The sequence below is a fragment of the Cuculus canorus genome, chromosome 3 (genome assembly GCF_017976375.1).
Source record: "Cuculus canorus isolate bCucCan1 chromosome 3, bCucCan1.pri, whole genome shotgun sequence".
In the NCBI taxonomy this organism is placed as follows: Eukaryota; Metazoa; Chordata; class Aves; order Cuculiformes; family Cuculidae; genus Cuculus; species Cuculus canorus.
This window is the reverse complement of record NC_071403.1, coordinates 81,261,272-81,280,740: the sequence shown is the minus strand read 5'-3', so window position 1 is coordinate 81,280,740 and position 19,469 is coordinate 81,261,272. Positions and strand designations below refer to the sequence as shown.

General features: G+C 38.2%; 1 protein-coding gene across 2 annotated transcripts in view; it reads right to left on the bottom strand.

Annotated features, from left to right (window-relative positions):
- Window positions 1-19,469, bottom strand: part of PLCB1 (phospholipase C beta 1) — a 411,218-nt gene that overhangs the window by 98,703 nt on the left and 293,046 nt on the right. For both annotated transcript variants that reach the window (XM_009556561.2, XM_054062286.1), the window contains exons 11-14: window positions 14,845-15,002; window positions 10,487-10,569; window positions 3,122-3,206; window positions 2,458-2,635 (exon numbers count right to left, since the gene is read on the bottom strand). In XM_009556561.2, the coding sequence (XP_009554856.1) occupies window positions 2,458-2,635; window positions 3,122-3,206; window positions 10,487-10,569; window positions 14,845-15,002 (504 nt within the window). The remainder of the gene's footprint in view (window positions 1-2,457; window positions 2,636-3,121; window positions 3,207-10,486; window positions 10,570-14,844; window positions 15,003-19,469) is intronic.

Genomic DNA, 19,469 nt, shown 5'->3' with positions numbered 1-19,469 from the left:
TGCATTATTCTGCTTATGCTCCAGAAAGAAATCGGTACTGAGTACAGGGGAGCATAATGCCCGCAGTGCTTCAGCATTACACGTTGCTGATATTCAGATGCACATAGGAATGAGGCAGTGAAAAGCAGGGTGTCATGGTGACTGTTGATCACTGCCCCATGGAACCAAGCTTTTCACTGAATCTTGCCACAGAGCTCCTATAAAATGTTGAATAATTTTTTTTTTTGTTAGTGTTCACAGACAGAAAGCTGGCATCTGATTTACAGAAATGCTGTGTGCTTATAGCTGTGCCTGTGGCCAAAATCTCTGAAGCACTGCTCTGAATACTTAAAAATTCAAAGTATTCTTGAAAATTCAGATCCTGGATGTTCCTTTTTAGTCACCCCTAAACTCATCTTAAGCTTTCTCAGACTCAGATATCCTTAGAGAAGACTGGCTTAATATTATTTCACTTCCCACAGGTATTGTACAGATAAAGTCACTGCTGTTTGTGAAGTGCTCAAATGCAGCGTTCTGTGGGATAGCCCTACAGAAATTCACTCCAAGATGAGGATGCGAGACCCAGGATCAAGTATTGAGATAAAAACAATATTGACTAATTGCATTCTCCAAAAGAAGCATAGGTTCTAACATAGAAAAAATGTCTGACAGAAGGATTACAAGTAATATATGTTGGCAGTCACATTTGAACCAAGCGACCACATAAGTTTTGCCATCTCAATTCTAGTATTTTCTAATTTGTAAATGTTCATCTTCATAATCTACAGTTAACAGAGGTTGTTATATAGGTAATACTGACATAATATTCACAGTTAGTTTGTAAATTTACACACAGTATTATAGGACTGACCCTTCTCTGCATCATCATCAACACCGAGATTCATGGCCCAAGTCTTTTTCTATAAAAGCTCACAGAGAGAGTCCTGACAGACAAAGCTGTTACCCTCTATGCAAATCAGGCACTCAGAAGAAATCATATAGCAAAAGACATACACTTTGCACTGGGTTCTCACTATGTGCTTTTAACAAAATGTAGAGCTAGGAATCCAGAGTTGATTTCAAGTGCTGGAAAAAAGTCAGTTGGCATACGCACACTTATTTTTCTCTTGCTTGGGATTTGCCTAAAGCAAATCAAGAAAATAGTATTAAATAATTTCTGACTGCAGGATGACTCTTCCTTTGAAATCCAAGCCCTACTTCAAAGCATGCCCCTTTCAAAGTTTCTTAACACGATAGTTGAAAACTCATTCTTGATTTCTAATAGAATAAACAATGTTATCCACAAATACAGATTTTTTTTTTTTTTTTTTTAATTCAGCTTGAGGTAAACTGCCAGCACGAAAATTTTCAGCTCAATTAATCAGAATTTATTAAAAAAAAAGAAACAAAAGGAAAAGTTTTTTTAATGCCAGATGGTATTGAACTTCTATTCTATTCTGTAAGTATTCTACTGCTTGGGCATAAATGTCTACGCTTTTAGCAATCCAAAATTTCAGTCTTAATAGGAAGAAGAAATTCTAGTACAGGGAACAGTGACTGGGCCGGGAATCAGGATATACCAATTTGTTGTTTGTGCTGCTGCTAATCTGCTCCTGTGGTTTAGAGCAAATCCTTACTTTATCTGTTCCTCTGCACTTCTCTTTGCCTTTTCTAGTTAGGTTTTAAGCTCTTCAGGTCGAAGACCATCTCTTACTCATTTTTCCATACCAACCCAAGAATCTCCTCCAGATCCTACAGACATTACCAGAATATATGCATTAAATTACAGTAACCTTATTTAATTTCTGATTTTAAAAATTCTGCTAATAATGACATGGTAAATTCAATACGCTGCTTTCCATTGGCCACATTCCCTCCAATTCCTGCTAGTAACAAATATTTGTTTGCAGTATTATTTTTGCCTGTTTCCATCTCTGGAACAGAATACCATCTTATAACACTTTGCATGGAGGTCTGTGACCTGGTCTGAACTAATGCAAGACAACAGCAGGTTAAGCCTTGCCTGCCTGAGGAACAGATCTCTCATTCACAGTTACTCTAAAACTTAAGGGACTACAGAACCGTAGCAGTTCTCCTTTGCAATGGGTTAAGTCTGAAAGGGCACCTAATGGTAGGCACCTCTCAGAGGCAACAGAAAAAAAGAAAACATTTACATTTGGTATCGAGCTTGGGCACACAGAGAAGGCACCTAAGGGTGGACGTGTTGGCAGGTTGCTCTGCATCCCAAGCAGTGCAGATAAACGTTAGTACACACCACTGAGCTTTAGGTCTCTACATAAGTCATTCCACAGTCACGAGCCTTCTCAGACCCTTGGATCAATGGCATTTAGTGTTGTGTTCCACTGAGGTACACTGGGGTACCTTTGCCATTCTAAAGCAATGTAAATGGATCAAATTACAGCAATAATTAGGCATTTATGTCTTAGGGAGAAATATATTTGTAGATTCAAGTCATACCTGCTCCAGGTGAGGAAGGTTCAAACATACTAGACGTATCACTGCATGTGTTGGAAGCTTGCTCTGAGAGCTTCTTTTTTGCACTTCCATCTGCAGACTTATGTGACTTCTTTTTATTCTTCACCAGAATTTTGTACATTAAATCCATAGGGCTTGGAAGAGGAACCCCAGGTTCAAGCTGGCAAAAAATGAAAAGAAATAGATTACAACAACAAAAGAGCCAAGCTTATGGGAATTTCTTATGGCCCATATGATGCAAGATAATTTTGTACCTCTACAGGTCCTATTAAAATGAAATGCACCTTGCACAAGAGGTAACCTCAACATTAAATGACACGGGGCTACTGAGAGAGAGCGCTTAAGAAGAAAAGAAAAATGCCTTATGAAATGCCTACTGTAATAACCGACATAAGTAATATAGAAGCCTGTACTATAAAACAGCAGCTATGAGAATCAATTGCATTTGGAGGATTACAATTCACTGTATCAGAACAATCTCTGCATCAGAAATCATATGCATAATCATCAACAGCTCACATTGTTTAGCTCCCTCCTTTAGACTCTGTTTTGAAAGGCCATATGTGAAGAATGACACAGGACTGAAATACTTATATAAAAATTCACACAGATATTTGTGGTCTGATAAAATACCAAACCATATTACCGGGTATTTCTCCAATGGATCCATAAGCAGTGCGTCTCCAAATATTAATCTGCAGTACTCTGCCATTTTTGCCTGTTGTTTAGGGCTAAAGAGGAGAAAAGAAAGGATGAAATGAGTCCCACTAATACTACAGAGTGAACACAGCAGTAATGGAATACCTAATATCCCTAAATTAGATATAATTTCCTGATCCAATTGCTGTGAATTTTTCAAACACACCTAGATATATAACGCAATTATTCTGATTCCTCTGCTAGAGCTTATCAAAAGGATCATACATGAAGGAAAAGCACTAATTAATTGAATAATAGTGAAACTGAATTAGTAGAAAATAAAAAAAAATAGAAAATAAAAAAAAGTAGAAAATAGAAAAATGAGTCTGTCTGTTGTTATCTTTTGGGAAATCACTGTTAGATGAATTTGCCCGTTTCACACAACTTTTTTATTCAAAGTTTAGATATTTTCATCCTATGGTACTTTATATACATGCCTGGCATTCTTCTCACACCCCCCATTCCCTAACCCCATTTGGATTTCTTTCTCTTTCTGTCTCACATGACCTAAGGCAAAAAACACAAAACAAATACACAGAAAGCAGTCTCCCGTGCAGATGTCTCTGTTAAATTTCCCAAGCCAAGGGTACCTATGACCCCACTCAGCATGTCCATTAGGCACAGCCACAGAGAAATGCGGCCAGCAGGTCGAGAGGGGTGATTCTGCCCCTCTATTCCTCCCTTGTGAGACCTCATCTGGAGCATTGTGTCCAGTTCTGCAATCCTCAACATAAGAAGAATATGGAGCTGTTGCAACAGGTCCAGAGGAGGGCTACAAAGATGGTCAGAGGGATGGAGCACCTTCCATACAAGGACAGGCTGAGAGAGTTAGGGTTGTTAGGCCTGGAGAAGACAAGGCTCCGAGGAGACCTTATACGACTTTCCAGTACCAGAAGGGGCTACAAGAAAGCAGAAGAGGGACTGTTCACAAAGACTTGTAGTGTCAGGATGAGGGGCAATGAGCATAAAATAGAGAGGGGCAGATTTAGACTAGATATAAGGAAGAATTTCTTCACCATGGGAGTGGTGAGGCAGAGGTATAGGTTGCCCAGGGAAGTTGTAGATGCCCCATCCCTGGAGGTGTTCAAGTCCAGGTTGGATGTGGCCTTGAGCAGCCTGATCTAGTGGGAGGTGTCCCTGCCCATGGCAGAGGGGTTGGAAATGGATGATCTTTAAGGTCCCTTCCAACCCAAGCTATTCTATGATTCTATGATTACTTGGGTCTCAAAACCGGCAAAGCCACATCAGTTATGGGCACTTGTCGAGAAAGAGCTCATTTCACTGCAGATTTCTAAAATGCAGTTTTACTGCAGATTTTCTGCTAAAATGCAGCCCACTGTTCCCCCCAATTCGAGTTAGTCCATTTGAGGCAGGCACCGTGCCTGTGCACCTCTGCCCCGCACTCCACAACACCGCATTGGCCCAGCCACTGACCCCCTGCACTAGCTTTGCACCAGAACCTCGCACTGCTCTTGCCAGCTCACTCCAAAGTATTTCACTTGACATATCCTTACTCGCAGAAGTCATAGCATAGATGTAATTGTGCTTCTGCTACGAGATATTATGTCAATTTGCAGAATTGCTGTGCTAAATGCTGGTATAACTACATTTTATATGCATATAATTATATACTGCATGCATGTCACGCGTATATAACTGGGAACAATATATCAGGACAGCCTTCATGCTGGTAATCTGGATGTAATAACAAGCTGCTGGGTGGAGCTGCTCGATGATCATTTTAGGTTGTTTGTTTTTCAAAAAAAAGTGAATTTGATTTAAAAACAGATAAGAGTGTCAAAGTTTACCACAGTAAATTACTTCAGCAGTTTTCACAACATCCTCTAGAAGTAAACGGAACCTCAGTAAACTCTTCTTATAAAAAATGTTATGCAAAGTGCATAAAATAATGAATTTTATCTGAAGTGCAACCAAAAATGAAATATTTCCCGTGTATCAGTGATGGGACATTTAGGAGTGAAGATAGGCCACACTGCTCAGCAATACTACTCAAACCATCTTAAAAGGCAGCTCAGCGCTATAGTCACTCTCTTTCTAAATTTAGTCAGCTACATATTTTTCTGTATGTGCCTGTTTAAAATCTGTAACATCTGAGCTTATGTATCTTTAAAAGTTTCCTTTTTAGATTTTCTGTTGAGAATTCTCGATTAAAGGACAGGTTTATATTGCTTAACATAATGTCCTCAACTACTGTTAATTATGATCTGCATATCATGGAAGATAAACAAATGGTATAAGTAGTTATGTTACCATGGAGCTATTTTTCATGAGAAAATAGAGCTGGGTATACAGGAAAAAAGGAGTGCTCATTTTTCTCTGGCAGACTACGAGTACAACCACTGCTGTGTCTAGTTTGTCATTAGCTACCAACTGAGCACCTGGCACCAGAGCTCCTCCTAGGGTCGTCAAGGCAAACAAGAGCCGAGATAAAGGCTGGGTGGCATTTGAATCAGAAAATGTAATTTCCCTGAGATCAGCATTCTGGATGTCCCTTGAAGGAGTTATGGGGTGAACTGGTCATTAGCTCAGTCATTGACAAACCATATTATAAGGAGGTTTTAGATTATTTCACGAAGCTACGTAGTTAAGTGTTGCACACAGTTTAAATCATACCAGCATTTCATTAATGCTTTCTTTTCCGTGCAGGCAATTCTGCAAGAAAGCTAAGAGTCACTTTTAGCTGAAGATGGAAAATTAAGATGAAGACAAGCAGGGCAGTGGAATTAAGAACCCACAACAGAGAAGGTCATGGGAAGAACAGATCGGGATACAACAGGGTATTAGCTACTTCTAAATAGCAGCTCAAAGGAAAATAAAGGCACCTCACTCTAATAAGCAAGCAGACTAGGTATTTGCTATAGTTCCAGGGGTCATTATAGTAAATTTTATTTCAGTCTTCTCCACCAGTATATACGTTGAACAGACCCACACTCTTTGAACCCAGACAGTCCAAAGGACGTCTCCTTGAATCAAAAGAGCGCAATTATTGAAATTGCAGTAATTAGAAGTGACATCCGCATTTTTAAATGGGCACATAACTCCAAAAAGAACTCTTGACAGGAAATAGAGAAAATGTGCAAGAGTTAAAAAAAAATAATATTTCAAACTATTACTGTGGCTAGAACAAATTCTTCTCCTCTTCTGTGCTTAATTACATGTTTACCTCAAAGACAGCATGGTGAGAACTTTCATTATAGAAAAAGAGAAATATGTAATGCACATTATTTTGGTTTAGTGTCTAAGTTCCGATGTCACTGCATCCCAGAGGCACAAAAAAAAGAGAAGGAAAATTATGTGAAAAACTAATGGCTTTTAATACTATTAAAAAAACCTGCAGCAGTAGAAAAGGCCAAAGAGGGAAAATCTTGACATTACAAAATTACTTGTCATTGTGAACCCGCCTATATGCACAGGTATTTTTAAAAGCTCCTAAGAGGGAATAAAAAATATTTAGGAATACCCCCATTTAACTGAGTGGTATTTTTTGTGTGTTCCCTGTCCTTCTATAAAATATATATGTATCTATCTCTGTATACAGTTTCAAGAGATAGACAGTTAGTAATAGTATAGATATGTATTACTGTTCTATTTTAAAAGTTGGAATATCAGTTTCTTCTCATTTTCCCTTCTTCCAAAATTACGAACCAGAGCAATAGGTTGAAATAGCAACTTTTCTACATCAACATATTTCCCCATTCATGTTACAGAACAAAAAAGGAGGTATTTCCTGGTCCACATCTACTGTTACTGGAAATTCTCTCAGCATTCATTTATTGTAGTGAAAACTGATTGCCTCAAAAGAGCTGTCTTTATCTGCTTTACGATTTTCACTGGGCAGACATGGACGGGTAGGACACATACTAATTATAAATGTCCCCAAAATGCACCAGGGCAAAGTAAGACAAAATAGGAACACGATACCTGGACATATGGAAATACAAAGAATATTAAGAACTGTTTTCATTACCGTTACTGTATTGCTTGTACTTTGTTTTACTGTGTTTTTATTGTGACTATTATGAAGGTCAATCACAGAGGCTTTCTGGCACTACTGCACAACTACTGCTCCTAACATTATATTATTATCACTTCTGCAGAGATCCTCTTGCCTATGACAAAGACACAGTTGCTTCCCAGAAGAATATAAAATAATTTAAAGTGTAAGAAGAAAAAGTGATAAAAATCCTGTTAATATTTGAAATAACAATTCCATCAAGAAACCAGCAATGTGAATAACTGTAATTAAATTTAATCTTGGAAGCAATCTCATATGGATACTGCTCAAGGATCACTTAACCTTTTTGCTATGTCATCAGCGCATTTCTAATTATAGACTGTCTGCTCTCAGATTTGCAGATTGCTTATCTTCTCGCAAGCCCAGTTTCAAACGTCAAGGTCTTCTTGAGGTCTTTTCAACATTTTCAGTACACTTCTCTATTTTTTGATAGAACCACGTTTTTTCTTAATACTGTCTTTTTTTCAGTGTGCAAATTTTGGATTCAATACAAATGATGGCATACATATAATTTTAAATATTCTAAAAGTTATATGCTCGCCTCTCTTTCTAAAGTTTTTATTGTATAAAAACAGGCAATACTGAATGTCCTACTTAGTGGAGTTATAGTAAAAGAAATGAAAATTCTTCACGTCCTATACAGATATTAGAGAGCTGTCCTTCTAGGAAAAATATGAAAGTAAGCAAAATGAGATGATTAACTCTATGTGCCAGTAACTGATTTGTTTCCTAGGTGGACAAAAAGTGTTAACGCCTGAACATAAGCCAGAAGGAAGAAAAAATTGCATTTTAAGTCCAGTGGTGAATAACACTGTTATATCTATGGTGATGATGTAAAACTTGCTTCCTTCTGATAACCGTAGTCTGTTTAAAAGCCATGAATACAGAACACAGGCTAAAACCGTATTTCTGTTTAAGCCAATGTCAAAATTTCTACTAGTTTGTATGGGATGAACATTTCACACAGGAATACTGACTCTCATAACGTTAAAATCAGGAAAAAGAATTGGTCACCCGTAAGTATGAACTGATGTCGTAGGATTTGTCCAAGAGCTGTTCTTTAAAAACACTTAGTACTTTTTGTTAATACTTAGGGTAAAGCCCATCTATAAGATCTAGGAGGAAAACAACAATCCAATAAAAAGAAAAGACAAAAGGAGTATTCCATGAAATTAGGTGAAGGCTTCTGTGAATGGCATGACTAATTGCACATTTCTCTAGCAACTAGTGAAGAAATGAAGAGATAATTGTAGCAGTCAGTAAAATAACAGCCAAAGCAAAATTAGAAATCATACACATTATATCTGCTGATTAACCTCAGCAGAAAATAATAAATAGCAATAAAGCCTCAGAAACAAAAAAAACTTGATATTGTTTTTGCAAACTTGCTTTGCTAAAAATCTTCGACATAGCAATGCATTGAAAAGGACATCAAATAGTACACTTCTGGATAATCTGTTATTCCATGACTGGAGTTTTCTGGAAAGGTCCAATGGTTTCAAATTGTAAAGACCAGAGTAATGCAGTAGTACTGCCGTTCCCTTTTTGACATATCCTGCAGTATCATACCACCTTTAATTTTGTCAGTGTTTCATCTTATAATTTTAAAGCCAACTTTGTAGAGAACCTACAACTGACAAGAGCTTATTTTACAGATTTTTTCACTTCTTTACTTTCCTGAAATAGAACAGATTATCCCAGAACAGTTGATAATTTCAGTCTTAATGACTTTAAAGGAAGAAAAACACCACCCAGCTGGTTAAAAGAAACTGGATGTCGCTTTTTCTCTGCCTTATAGTAACACAGTGAATGTATATTTAACAAATAGAGAAGAATGAATACAAAATATAATAAATTGAAGAATGATAGTTGAGATCTTTTCTAAAGATCAGAGGTTGCATTTGGAAAAGTAATGCAAGTTAAAACCTACACAGCAGGTGAGCAGCATAAGCAAACCCAAAGTGATAGAACATACACCAAAAAGAAAGGAGAGAGGAGATGAATTAGAGAAAAAAATTAAATACAGTATCTGTGTGGTCTTTCAGATGAAGATGGAACTAACTAAGCAGGATTTGGCAGGCAGCTGTTTGAATCATAATCATGTGGCCTTTAAATGTGTGCAGAGCAAACACATATTTGCCCACAAAAGGTAGTATAAACTTATACCATAAGGTATACAGTTAGTGTAGGTCAGCTCTCAGATTTTAGGTTTTCCTACCTAACATGATTTTTGATCAGTATTGTCACATCTCTTCTTAAAAATATTCTTACATAGTTTTCTCTACTAGTTCCTTCCCTTATGACAAGAATATTCTTGCTAAAACAATGGAAAAGCAGTTAGCCCTCACCCTTTTCCTCTTCAAGAAGCGGAAGTGCCAATAATTTTTCTGATTTGTGTTAAATCATTCATAGCTGCCCCAAAGACTACTTTTTATTTCACATTAGAAAACCAAAGCTTCTCAGTCCAAACTAGCCCCAGAAGTGTTGAAAACATTTTCACAACAGAAAAAAAAATCAGAAAAGGCAACTGAATTTAAGGCACATGTTATGTGTCGACCTACTTTTGAACCATCTGGTCTCTATATTCAAAATCAAAGTTAATGTCAAGCTTAAAAAAAGAAAAAACAGAACTAAACCAAAATAATAATAACAATAACAACAACAATAATAATTCACTGGGACAAATTTAGAAGTGTTTTCACATATTTTTTTCTTTTCTTTCACAGAAAAATTGTCCTTTCTTTGTAACTAAATAAAAGAAAACACAAAAGAAAAAGAAAACAGCTTAGGCAAACTGGGGGTTTTTTTTGGTAGAAACAGAACAGTTTTGGCCATCTACACCACGTGTCTTGCAATCCTAGCTTGTCTACAGCTCTGGCCTTTACTTCTATTACATGAGAAGCAGATGAAATTCTGTGCACAGAATACGTTTACAGCACAGAATAGGATCATAAGCTGGTGAAGAATCGCTTGTTTTTCATTGATGAAGTACTGCTACATTCCAGCAGGACATACTGAGACTGTGAAGTGAACACAATTGACTCACAATTATTCAAACTTTCTCTTTCACACAGAAGTTTCTAATTCAGGAAGGTTTTCGAGAACATGCCCGAATAATTCTGATCATCTTGGTTACTTAGGCTGATACAAGGGTTTTTTTGGTAAGACCTGCTTCTGATGTCATATAATAGAACTGCCATAAGTGCATAAAAAATTTTGTGTTTATACCTTACTAAAAAATACATCACCATACAGGAAAATATGGTAATTACTTACGAATCCACATGATTTTCAAAGGAAAGGAGGATTGGAAAGGGCGATGTCTTAAATGCACATTCAGCAATAGCTTCTATTACTTCCTAAAGAATCAAAATACATACAGTTACAAATATATATCTCTAAAGAAAGAGTGTTTTGGTCTTTGAAAACAGAAAAGACCTAAAGAGGTCTAAAATCATACCCAAACTGCCAGAAGTCAGATGTTCAATTCTAAATATCCCAGAAAGCGCTAGATATGCTTTTGCAGCAACCAAATTTTTCAACCTGAACTGTAATCGAATCTCCAAAATGTCTTATGGGCCTCAAGCACCACATTTCTCAAGAAATGACTTATGCCTGCCTAAATCAATAGTTTAAATGTAAAACTTGGTCTGTGTGTGGAGTTGTTCCATGCCCGAAGATATGACTTTCATGAACTATTTTGCATAATAATAAACATGCTGTGACAAATGCAAATCTTCTGAACATCATCAGCATCCATAAAATCCTTAGTTACTGTGACTCACAAGTTTTAGTTCCTTTTTTTGTCCCCCTGAGAGAAATCCCTCTAAGGCAAAAGAAAGAAAAAAAAAAAAGAAAAACCATTACTCAGTTAAAACAGTTGGCTGTCTAGTAATCATCAAACAGAGGGCTCAGAAACTGAAACTTCCATAGAAGTCTCCGTTCAGCTCTGATGGAAAATGGCAACTGTAAATCTAGCAGAGGAATACTTTGACAACCCTAAAGTTAGCGGGGTGCACAATGTCCACTCACTGTTACAAATTATTCAGTGTTTCCCTACCCAACACAAACTTTCTTTCAAAAGCACTTATAAAACACTAAAGACTTTCCATGTGCATTGCTGTCAAACTCTAAGTTTATAAGAAACTCAAACTCTGAAGTTGATAAGAACCCATAAGCTTGATCCCTCTAAAATCATAAGCATGACTCAAACCTGAAAGATTTATTTATTTTAAACAAGCCTCTTCTGGGGATTCCTTTTGTTAATTTTCTTTACTTTTAAAGGCTCAATTGAGAAACATAACAGTAAGAAACCCACTTCCTAAAATGAAAGCTGAGCTTCTGGTACATTCTTCGGATGTTTGGTTTCAGAATCCATGGCTGGAAGGAAAGCACAAGCCATCTCAAGATTTGGCATATAAGCTAGGATACAAACAAAACTTACAGTCTTCGTGTAAGCAGAAAAAAACCCACAACTCATGCACAAATTGTTGTTGTATTTCTTATGAGAAACTAGTTCTCTCAACACACACAGGTGGTGAATGACTATATAAACTGCAGTCACCAAATATTTACATGTTTCACATACCACTAACCATTCATGTACTTCAAATAAGACCACTTCTAGTCTTTAAAGAAAGCAGAAAGGCAAGACATTTATTGGAAGATCAGTTAATGGTGCAGAAGGCTGAGTGAAAGCAGGAAGGAAGCTGTAGGTTCACAGCAGCAGTTCTCCCATGAGGGAACACATGATGGAGTGATTCCCACTGGACTCTTTCTTTCTAGCTCCAGTAAATCATTGAGTGCTGGTACCACTTTCACGCTGTTCAGAACTGGCGGGGTTCTCAAAAGCATCTAGGGCAATTTCCCCATTACAAGCGAACAGCCATGCTCGGAAACAAGTCACAAATATTGAGTCCTCCCCATCTTGGTGCTCTCCACTCAGATGGTGTCTGGCTTGGTGTCTGCCTTCCTGCACTCTCCTCTTGGTTATGGAACATCATGTAAGGCTTAAGAACACTTGAGGCTGGATATAAGAGGTACTGCCAAAAGCAATCCTGAGGTCTGTCTTGGTCCTACACACTGCTCATGAAGTGGAGTAAATCTATAAATTTATTTTCAACTGCCTTCTCAACTGCAAAAAGGGATAGAATGCAGCATGCATTGGGAAAATAACTGAAAACAATAAAATCAGTATTACACTGATGAAATCTGAGGATGAGAAGCTCAGGCATTGGTTCAATAGAGGAACAGGTATGCTGGTGATTCAGTCTTGCACTGCATTCAAATGTAATTGAAAATTCTTCATAGCCAGAGAAGAACAATATGATAAGTTCCATACTTCACTCCCGCTTCAGAATGACTCACCTGAAACAGGTCTCCAAGTTATATAAGAAGTACACACACAGAGATTGCTGGCTACGGCATGAAAAATATTCTTGGTTCCCCATAAGATCTCACCCTGGCAGCAGCTCATAATCCGCAGCTGAGAAAAACCTTACTGATCTCTGTATGCCATGAAGCAAGGCAAAACCCAATCAACCAAAAACTCCACAAAAATCCTAGCATCCTAGGGATGGGGAGTATACATTGCTTCTGTCTCTGCACTTCAGAAGGCCCATCTGAGGCAGTGAAAACTGACAGACTGAACAGAAGCACCATGTGCTGTGGTCACGCCAAAAGTGTGAGCTGATAAATGATTCAGCATTTAAGACCCAGTGATTACTCCGAATTGATTCACGCACTTCTGACACATTATTTCACTATCATTTTGCTCCTCTTCAGCCAAGCAACACACTGTCAGGGCTGAAAAGAAAGCAGCAGTTGATCTATTTTTACATTTTTCTGAGTGCAGAAAAAAATATTTGCCCTGAAGTGACAGAAAAAATATTCCTGAGTAGGTTTAAAATACCTTCCAGTAACTCTCCTGCAAATACAATGCCTAGGGTTGAGCATCTAAATAATCAGGGATAATCCTCATTCCTGCTAATGATCCTTTTAAGAATCAGATTAACTTTCTTTTAAAATCCTGCTCATGACCAAAGGAGTTGAGAGCTATCTTCCTTAATTAAAGGACTTCCAGCAATCAAATTCTACGCATGAAAACATAATTGGCTTCACATAAACACATCTGGAAAGTTAATAATGAACATGTAAGAAGGCCATGTTTTACATTTTCCCAACATTGACTCAATCAGTGAAGAGCCAGAGAAAACAAATTGAAAAAAAAAAGAAAGGAGTGCTCTGATTCAAGTGAGATTTGGTGTTTTGTTTGTGCGGCAGTATTGTTTACCATTATTATTTTTTTTCCCCCTAAGGGAAGGTACTAGAAAACAAAAAAACCCCAACAACTCATGCTTCAAGTGTGGGAGACACACTTCAAAGCTTTAGCTAGTAAACACACCTAAGACCCATAACATAAACCAAATTCAGTAATAAATATTTTTCCATGTATTCCTGCACACAGGTAAGTCTGGAAATGTATTTCCAAGGCAAGTTCATGTCTCAATTGAGCAAGAACTATTGCTGCACACTTCAAAAACGATATCTTGGTATATCTTTATAAGCTGTACTTAATACCAATCTTAATACTATAAGAAAACACCTACATTCTGATCTTCTAGAACCTCAGATCAAAACCATCTTTAAGAAAAACAAGAAGAAGATACCAATTTAAGGCTACTGCTAAGGGTAAATTATCTTTTATTACAGAAAAAGGCAATGGAAATTCAGAAATACAGATGATATGTTTAGGGTTTGAATGGCACAAATACCCTGTCATGCCCTTCAAAGATACTAATTTTAGTTTTTCATCTTCCAGTGCTTCAAATCTAATCTCAGCTATGAGGGATAAGGGTAACATTGCACATACTGCTATTATTTTTTTTAAATAGTTAATATAATGATGGGTGTCTGATCCTTGTGGATGGAACCTGCCCAACTGGGCATGAGTAGTTTCTTCTCTGTCCATAGGAATTGCAAATGATACAGATTTCCACTACAGCTGCTGTTTCCTACCTCAGTTCAGCACTTTGATATTTTACTCTACTCTACTAGGCAGAGAAGAGCAAAAAAAGAGTAAACTGACATATTGCTTATTGCTGTTCAAACCCTTGCAATCATCCTCTTGTCAACCCTCCCTTCTGCATGTTATGGAACTCTAACACAAACCATTCCTTCCTCCCTGTTCTCCTGGCTCCAGATCTATCCACAGACTTGATTCACACCGTGTAACACCATTTGTGGTGGCAATACCTGGTCTTTCAGCCTAGATTGTTGTCTACCCTGTTTCATCCCCTTTCTGAGACTTGATGCAGAGACATGCACAGGAGTATGGACCTGGGCACTAAGCCCAGTCCCCACACAGCACAGACTATAATACCACATAATCCCTTTTCCTCCGATTGCCATGGAGGAAGGCCAGCACCAAGACCTCTTCCTGTGCAAGGTCCAAACAGTGCAACTCTTCTCTCCCAGTGACTCTGCATGTGTTCCGAAATCACCTCGTACAACATTTTTGCCCTTGCATTTCTCTTCCCTTCCACTTTTGCAGTAATATTCTAGTAATGTATTTGTGATGCACTTCACACAAAAGAAAGCGCCCCAGCTAAAGCCAGCTTGCTGTTTTGCTGTACCTTGAAAGATATTTCTGTTGTCATAGTGAATCCATGTGTAATGACCGGCTCTTCTTCAGCTGTTCGTCCCTTCCAGCAGTCCAGCTCCACGCAGCGGCAGCCTGACAAAAGCACTTGCCGATACATCTCCACCGATGAGTTACCAGCCAGCTGTCCAGCTGTGACAACACATGAAAAAAGGGAAGTAATTTTGAGCCTCAGGAATAAATACAAATAATCTAATAATAATTAAGAGTTAACAGCATGTTTTACCCTCAGCTGAGAGGAATAACACTCAAAAGCACACAAAAAGCCTAAGAATGTAATGGAAATGACTTAGCCAAAGTCAACATCACGGTTTGGGTTCTGCCCTCAGTTAAACCACTGTGAGTGAGAAGAAATAACTGAAATGAAGCTAATTCAAAAACTTCTGACAGACAGCATTGAACACATAAAATAAAATTAAACGGCTTAATTCTAAAAGACTGTTATACTTTGACAAGCAAATTTTCTCATAACATGCAAAGCAATTTCATATAAGATAAAATAAACCTCCTGCACAGTCACTAACTGTACCATTACTAGGTTTCAAATCAATATTTAATATACTAATCACTGTACTGAGTTGGTCAGTTAAAATATCCTGATGTGATACTGCATTATGTAGCGAGAAATTTAATTAAACTCCCAGTTTTCAACAAAGACATAATATGAATCTAAAAATAAACTATGAAAACTCAGCTTTTCTCGAACTTAGAAGGTATTAAACACTAGTCCCTCCCCAAATCAACAAAGTTGAGCTGTATTCAGGGAAGGATATCCACTCGGGGTATCCTCATCTGCTGCAACAGGTTTGACTCCAGCCATCTCGATACAAATTCCTTGCAACAGACAGGTAAAGATAATGGAAGAATGACTAATGCTTGTTTTAGATGTGAAGAAAGTAGGTGCAGTTTCCAGCTTTCTAGCAGAGTTCCCGAGAAGACTTTCTTGGATTTCTTTAAGGGAATTCACTTGCTTTTAAGAAGAGAGTGAGTTTATTTACGCTAAAGATTCTTCACTTATGGAGGACATACAATACTTCATTCAGACTGGCATATAATATAATGCTAATCCTCATTTTATTGTCCCTGTGGTTCTGTGTTTACGTTTTACACTGGGAACTAAACGTTTTGGTTTGTTTCACTAAACAGCATCGTTTGCTTTCTCTGTGTTTTTACCTTCCTCTAAAAACTGTAACAGAAGCCCCCTACTATCTGAAAATTCCTGTTTACTGTTTGTGCCTGATGCATGAGCTGGAGCAACCATAAATATTCCACCAGTTACTAACATTACTTCTATTGAAATAAGATTTCTCAGCTCCTGCTGGAACCAGTGGGAAACACATGTTAGTAACAGAAGAACTTAGCCAGTGCTAGAAGTTTCTGAAAATCCAAATGGAGTCAGCAAAGTGACACGTCTCTCCTTTTCATTTTACTTCACTTTCTCCTGTGTTTCTGCTTTGATGATGGCAAGTTATTTTTATTCACACAAAAGCCTTGTTGGTGCAATCCCAACATCTGAGGTAAGTAGCTCTCCTTCTTAACAAGATGCAAACAAGCATGAGCGTGGATCAGCACACATTAATGTGTACTCATCCCTAAGCATGTGCTTATGAAAACTTGGCTCTTACCACACAGATCGGCTGAACTCTGCTGCCTAAAAAACTACATTCACTTAGAAAACTATTTTCATGTTGCCCTTCTTTTCCCTCAAAGCATGTTGAATTTTGATTAAAAAACTCCTATTTTATGATTAACAAACTCTCCTACGCTTCCTGAGAGACTACTGGCCGTTATTATTGCTAAGTGTTTTAGACTACAAGATCCTTAACCTTCAAAAGTGCTTAAGTAAATCATGACATGCATTGCTTGCCATATGACATTTCTCCACGCTACCTTATTAATAAGGCTCAGACATTTTGGAAGGATTCCTGCTAAGGATAAGAGGATATTCAACCTCCAAAACACTCAGTCTTCAGAAAGACTCCACTCAGAGTGCAAAATGCTAGCAAATGTTTTAACAGTCTCAATAGCTTATTCTTCTGAAATACAGAATATTAAGAATGTTCCCTCAAATGGTTTTTGCATGTATTATTTATAAATTTCTGGTTTGTGAGTCTCTACTTTCATCTATTCCAAACTATCCCTTGAACAGATGCACATTATAAGAAGTGCTAACACAGACACTAAAGGGAATACTTCCACTACAATGCTTTTAATATCCTGAGTACAGATTGATTTTTTAATCCTGGAAGCTGAAAGCATTATGAATTCCCTTCTGTAATACCTACCACATACACAGTGATACCATAAAATTTGTATCCCATTACCCTATATTGGATAAGGAGAAACATATTTTGATAAAAACTTGCTTTTCTAAAATATAATCAGTCAAATCATACCTAATAGGACACTAAGCAAAATCAGCCTGTGATAACTGATATAAGCTGAGGGTATGAACCATGTTTCCCCACACAGACAATTTCCACACTTTTAAAATTTCAAGCTGCTCATTTCTTAGTGAGTGCATCTGTGTTGGGTTCATTCATGACAGTTTTTCCAACTGCAAGTTATTCGCAATACATGGACTTAAAATTTGGTTATGATTTTACGACATGTATCCCCCTAAAACTGGGAGATTTTTCGATCCAGGTATTTAGAGTCACCCAACTCATTGCTGCTCTAGAAACAGTCACTACTTCTGCCCCCTCCCCCACACACGGCACCATCTTTCGCCAGCATGAAGAAGAGATGCCTGAATACTCCCTTTGTCCTGCACAAACACGAGTTGCTAAACCTCCTCTCTTCAGGCAAGCCCTGGAAAAGAAATCAGTACTTTGGATCATATCCTGTAGTTTGCAGCATGCGAACTCAGCTCCTCGTACTGCTGGGAGTCTGGCTCTTGACTCCAGCAGCAACAGAAGGTGCAGGCGGCTATAGATTTTTAGTCTCAGTATGTTTACCTGAATTCATTTTCCTTCTGAGGTATTTTGCCATGCACAGGACAAGCGCAACAGACCCCACACTGTGACATAGTCTGCTACTGCTTGTATGTAAGTCAAAATAAGGCTTTCACCCTATTGCTGTTACTTTTAACACCTTATATTGGACCAGAGCAGGACACGTGAGCAGGCTTGCTCCAGCCAGCAGCAGGAATACACTTGCTGTCAGCACTGATTCAAGCCCACCCAAGCAGAAGATGCAACACTTGTGTATGCCAGGAGAGGCTGAGGCTGGCCAGTCTTTGAGTTTGTATTTCAGCTCAGCCGCTAGCAGTGCCCAGGCAGCTCCCATGCTGCAGCCAGACTACGTGACAGATGCTATGACCCTCAGAGGAATGGGCACAGGGTGCGTGTCATAACTCCTGTCCTAGCTGTGGGACCCACTTGAAAAAGACACACTGCATGACCAGCTGAGTCTCTCTTGCTGCAGTGAGGAAGTGGGACCCATGGGGACCCACTTACAGAGAGCCCTTCCCCTGCTGCTGGCTCTGCTTATCTTTGTTTCACAGATTTCAGCTATTTGAAGATCTTCAAATGCTGCTATTAGAGTCAGAGAGGTTACTCAATCCTCAACACAGTTTTATCCTCTTTAAAGAGGGAGGTTTAGAAAATAATATATCTCTTATTTCAATATCATTCAACTGCTTGGTCTAAAGAGGCCAATAAGAGAAGGCACAGAGGAATTTGAAAACTCTCTAAGCAGCAGTGAATGACATGTTACTTAAAGGAAACAAAACATTTTCATGATCTTGACATTTGCTCTCCTTCTTGAGAATCCAGTGTCACAGATCTGACCAAACCATATTTTTTTTTAACTTTTTATGTTCACCTCTGCTGCTACTGGAGGCAAGCTTCCTCCAGAAATTTTGGTGTCAGCTGCTGATGTCTATTAGAACAATTAATTTTGCCTTCACTAGACAATGTATATGATTTTTTCTCTCCCTTTTACAAGGTTTCTGCTCACTTTTAAAAGTAGAAACTCCTTCATTTAGAATATGGTTTCAGAAAGAGGGAGCTGGCATGGGTGGAGAAGGTAAGCAGAGGGGCAGATACTCCTTAGGACAACAAAAAGATAAACTGAGGTTTAATAGTGCTAGTAGGAATACTCAGCTGTAAAAATTAGTGTAGTCATGTAAAACATGATAGAGCAGGAGACCCAAGGAATTTTTACTCAGTTTGCCTAATTGACTGGTCATCTTCTTACAGTAGCCAAACTGCCTCAGAAGAAGATGCACAGGAGAGTCAGGCAGATGGGAGTCACCATCTTATTGAAGTTAGGTTTTGTATATAGGTTTTTTGTTTTTTTTTTTTTTAATACAAGGTATTTTTCTAGATAAGGTTGATTTTGTGAGCAGGGAACTGAATTGGTATCTTGGAAAGTTCCACCTAAGACTTTCCACCGAGATGATCTTTCCACCTTGTGAAGCAACAACAGCCTTCCCTCGACTGATTTATGCTTTTTTAATGGCTACGCCAATTCAACAATGTAACTGTGGAAGGTGCTTCCACAGTTGCACTGAATTGGCCACAGGGAGCAGAGAGTGGTCTGTTGCCTCTTTCACGCGAGGTGAAATCATCATGTACCAATTAACTTCATCTCTTA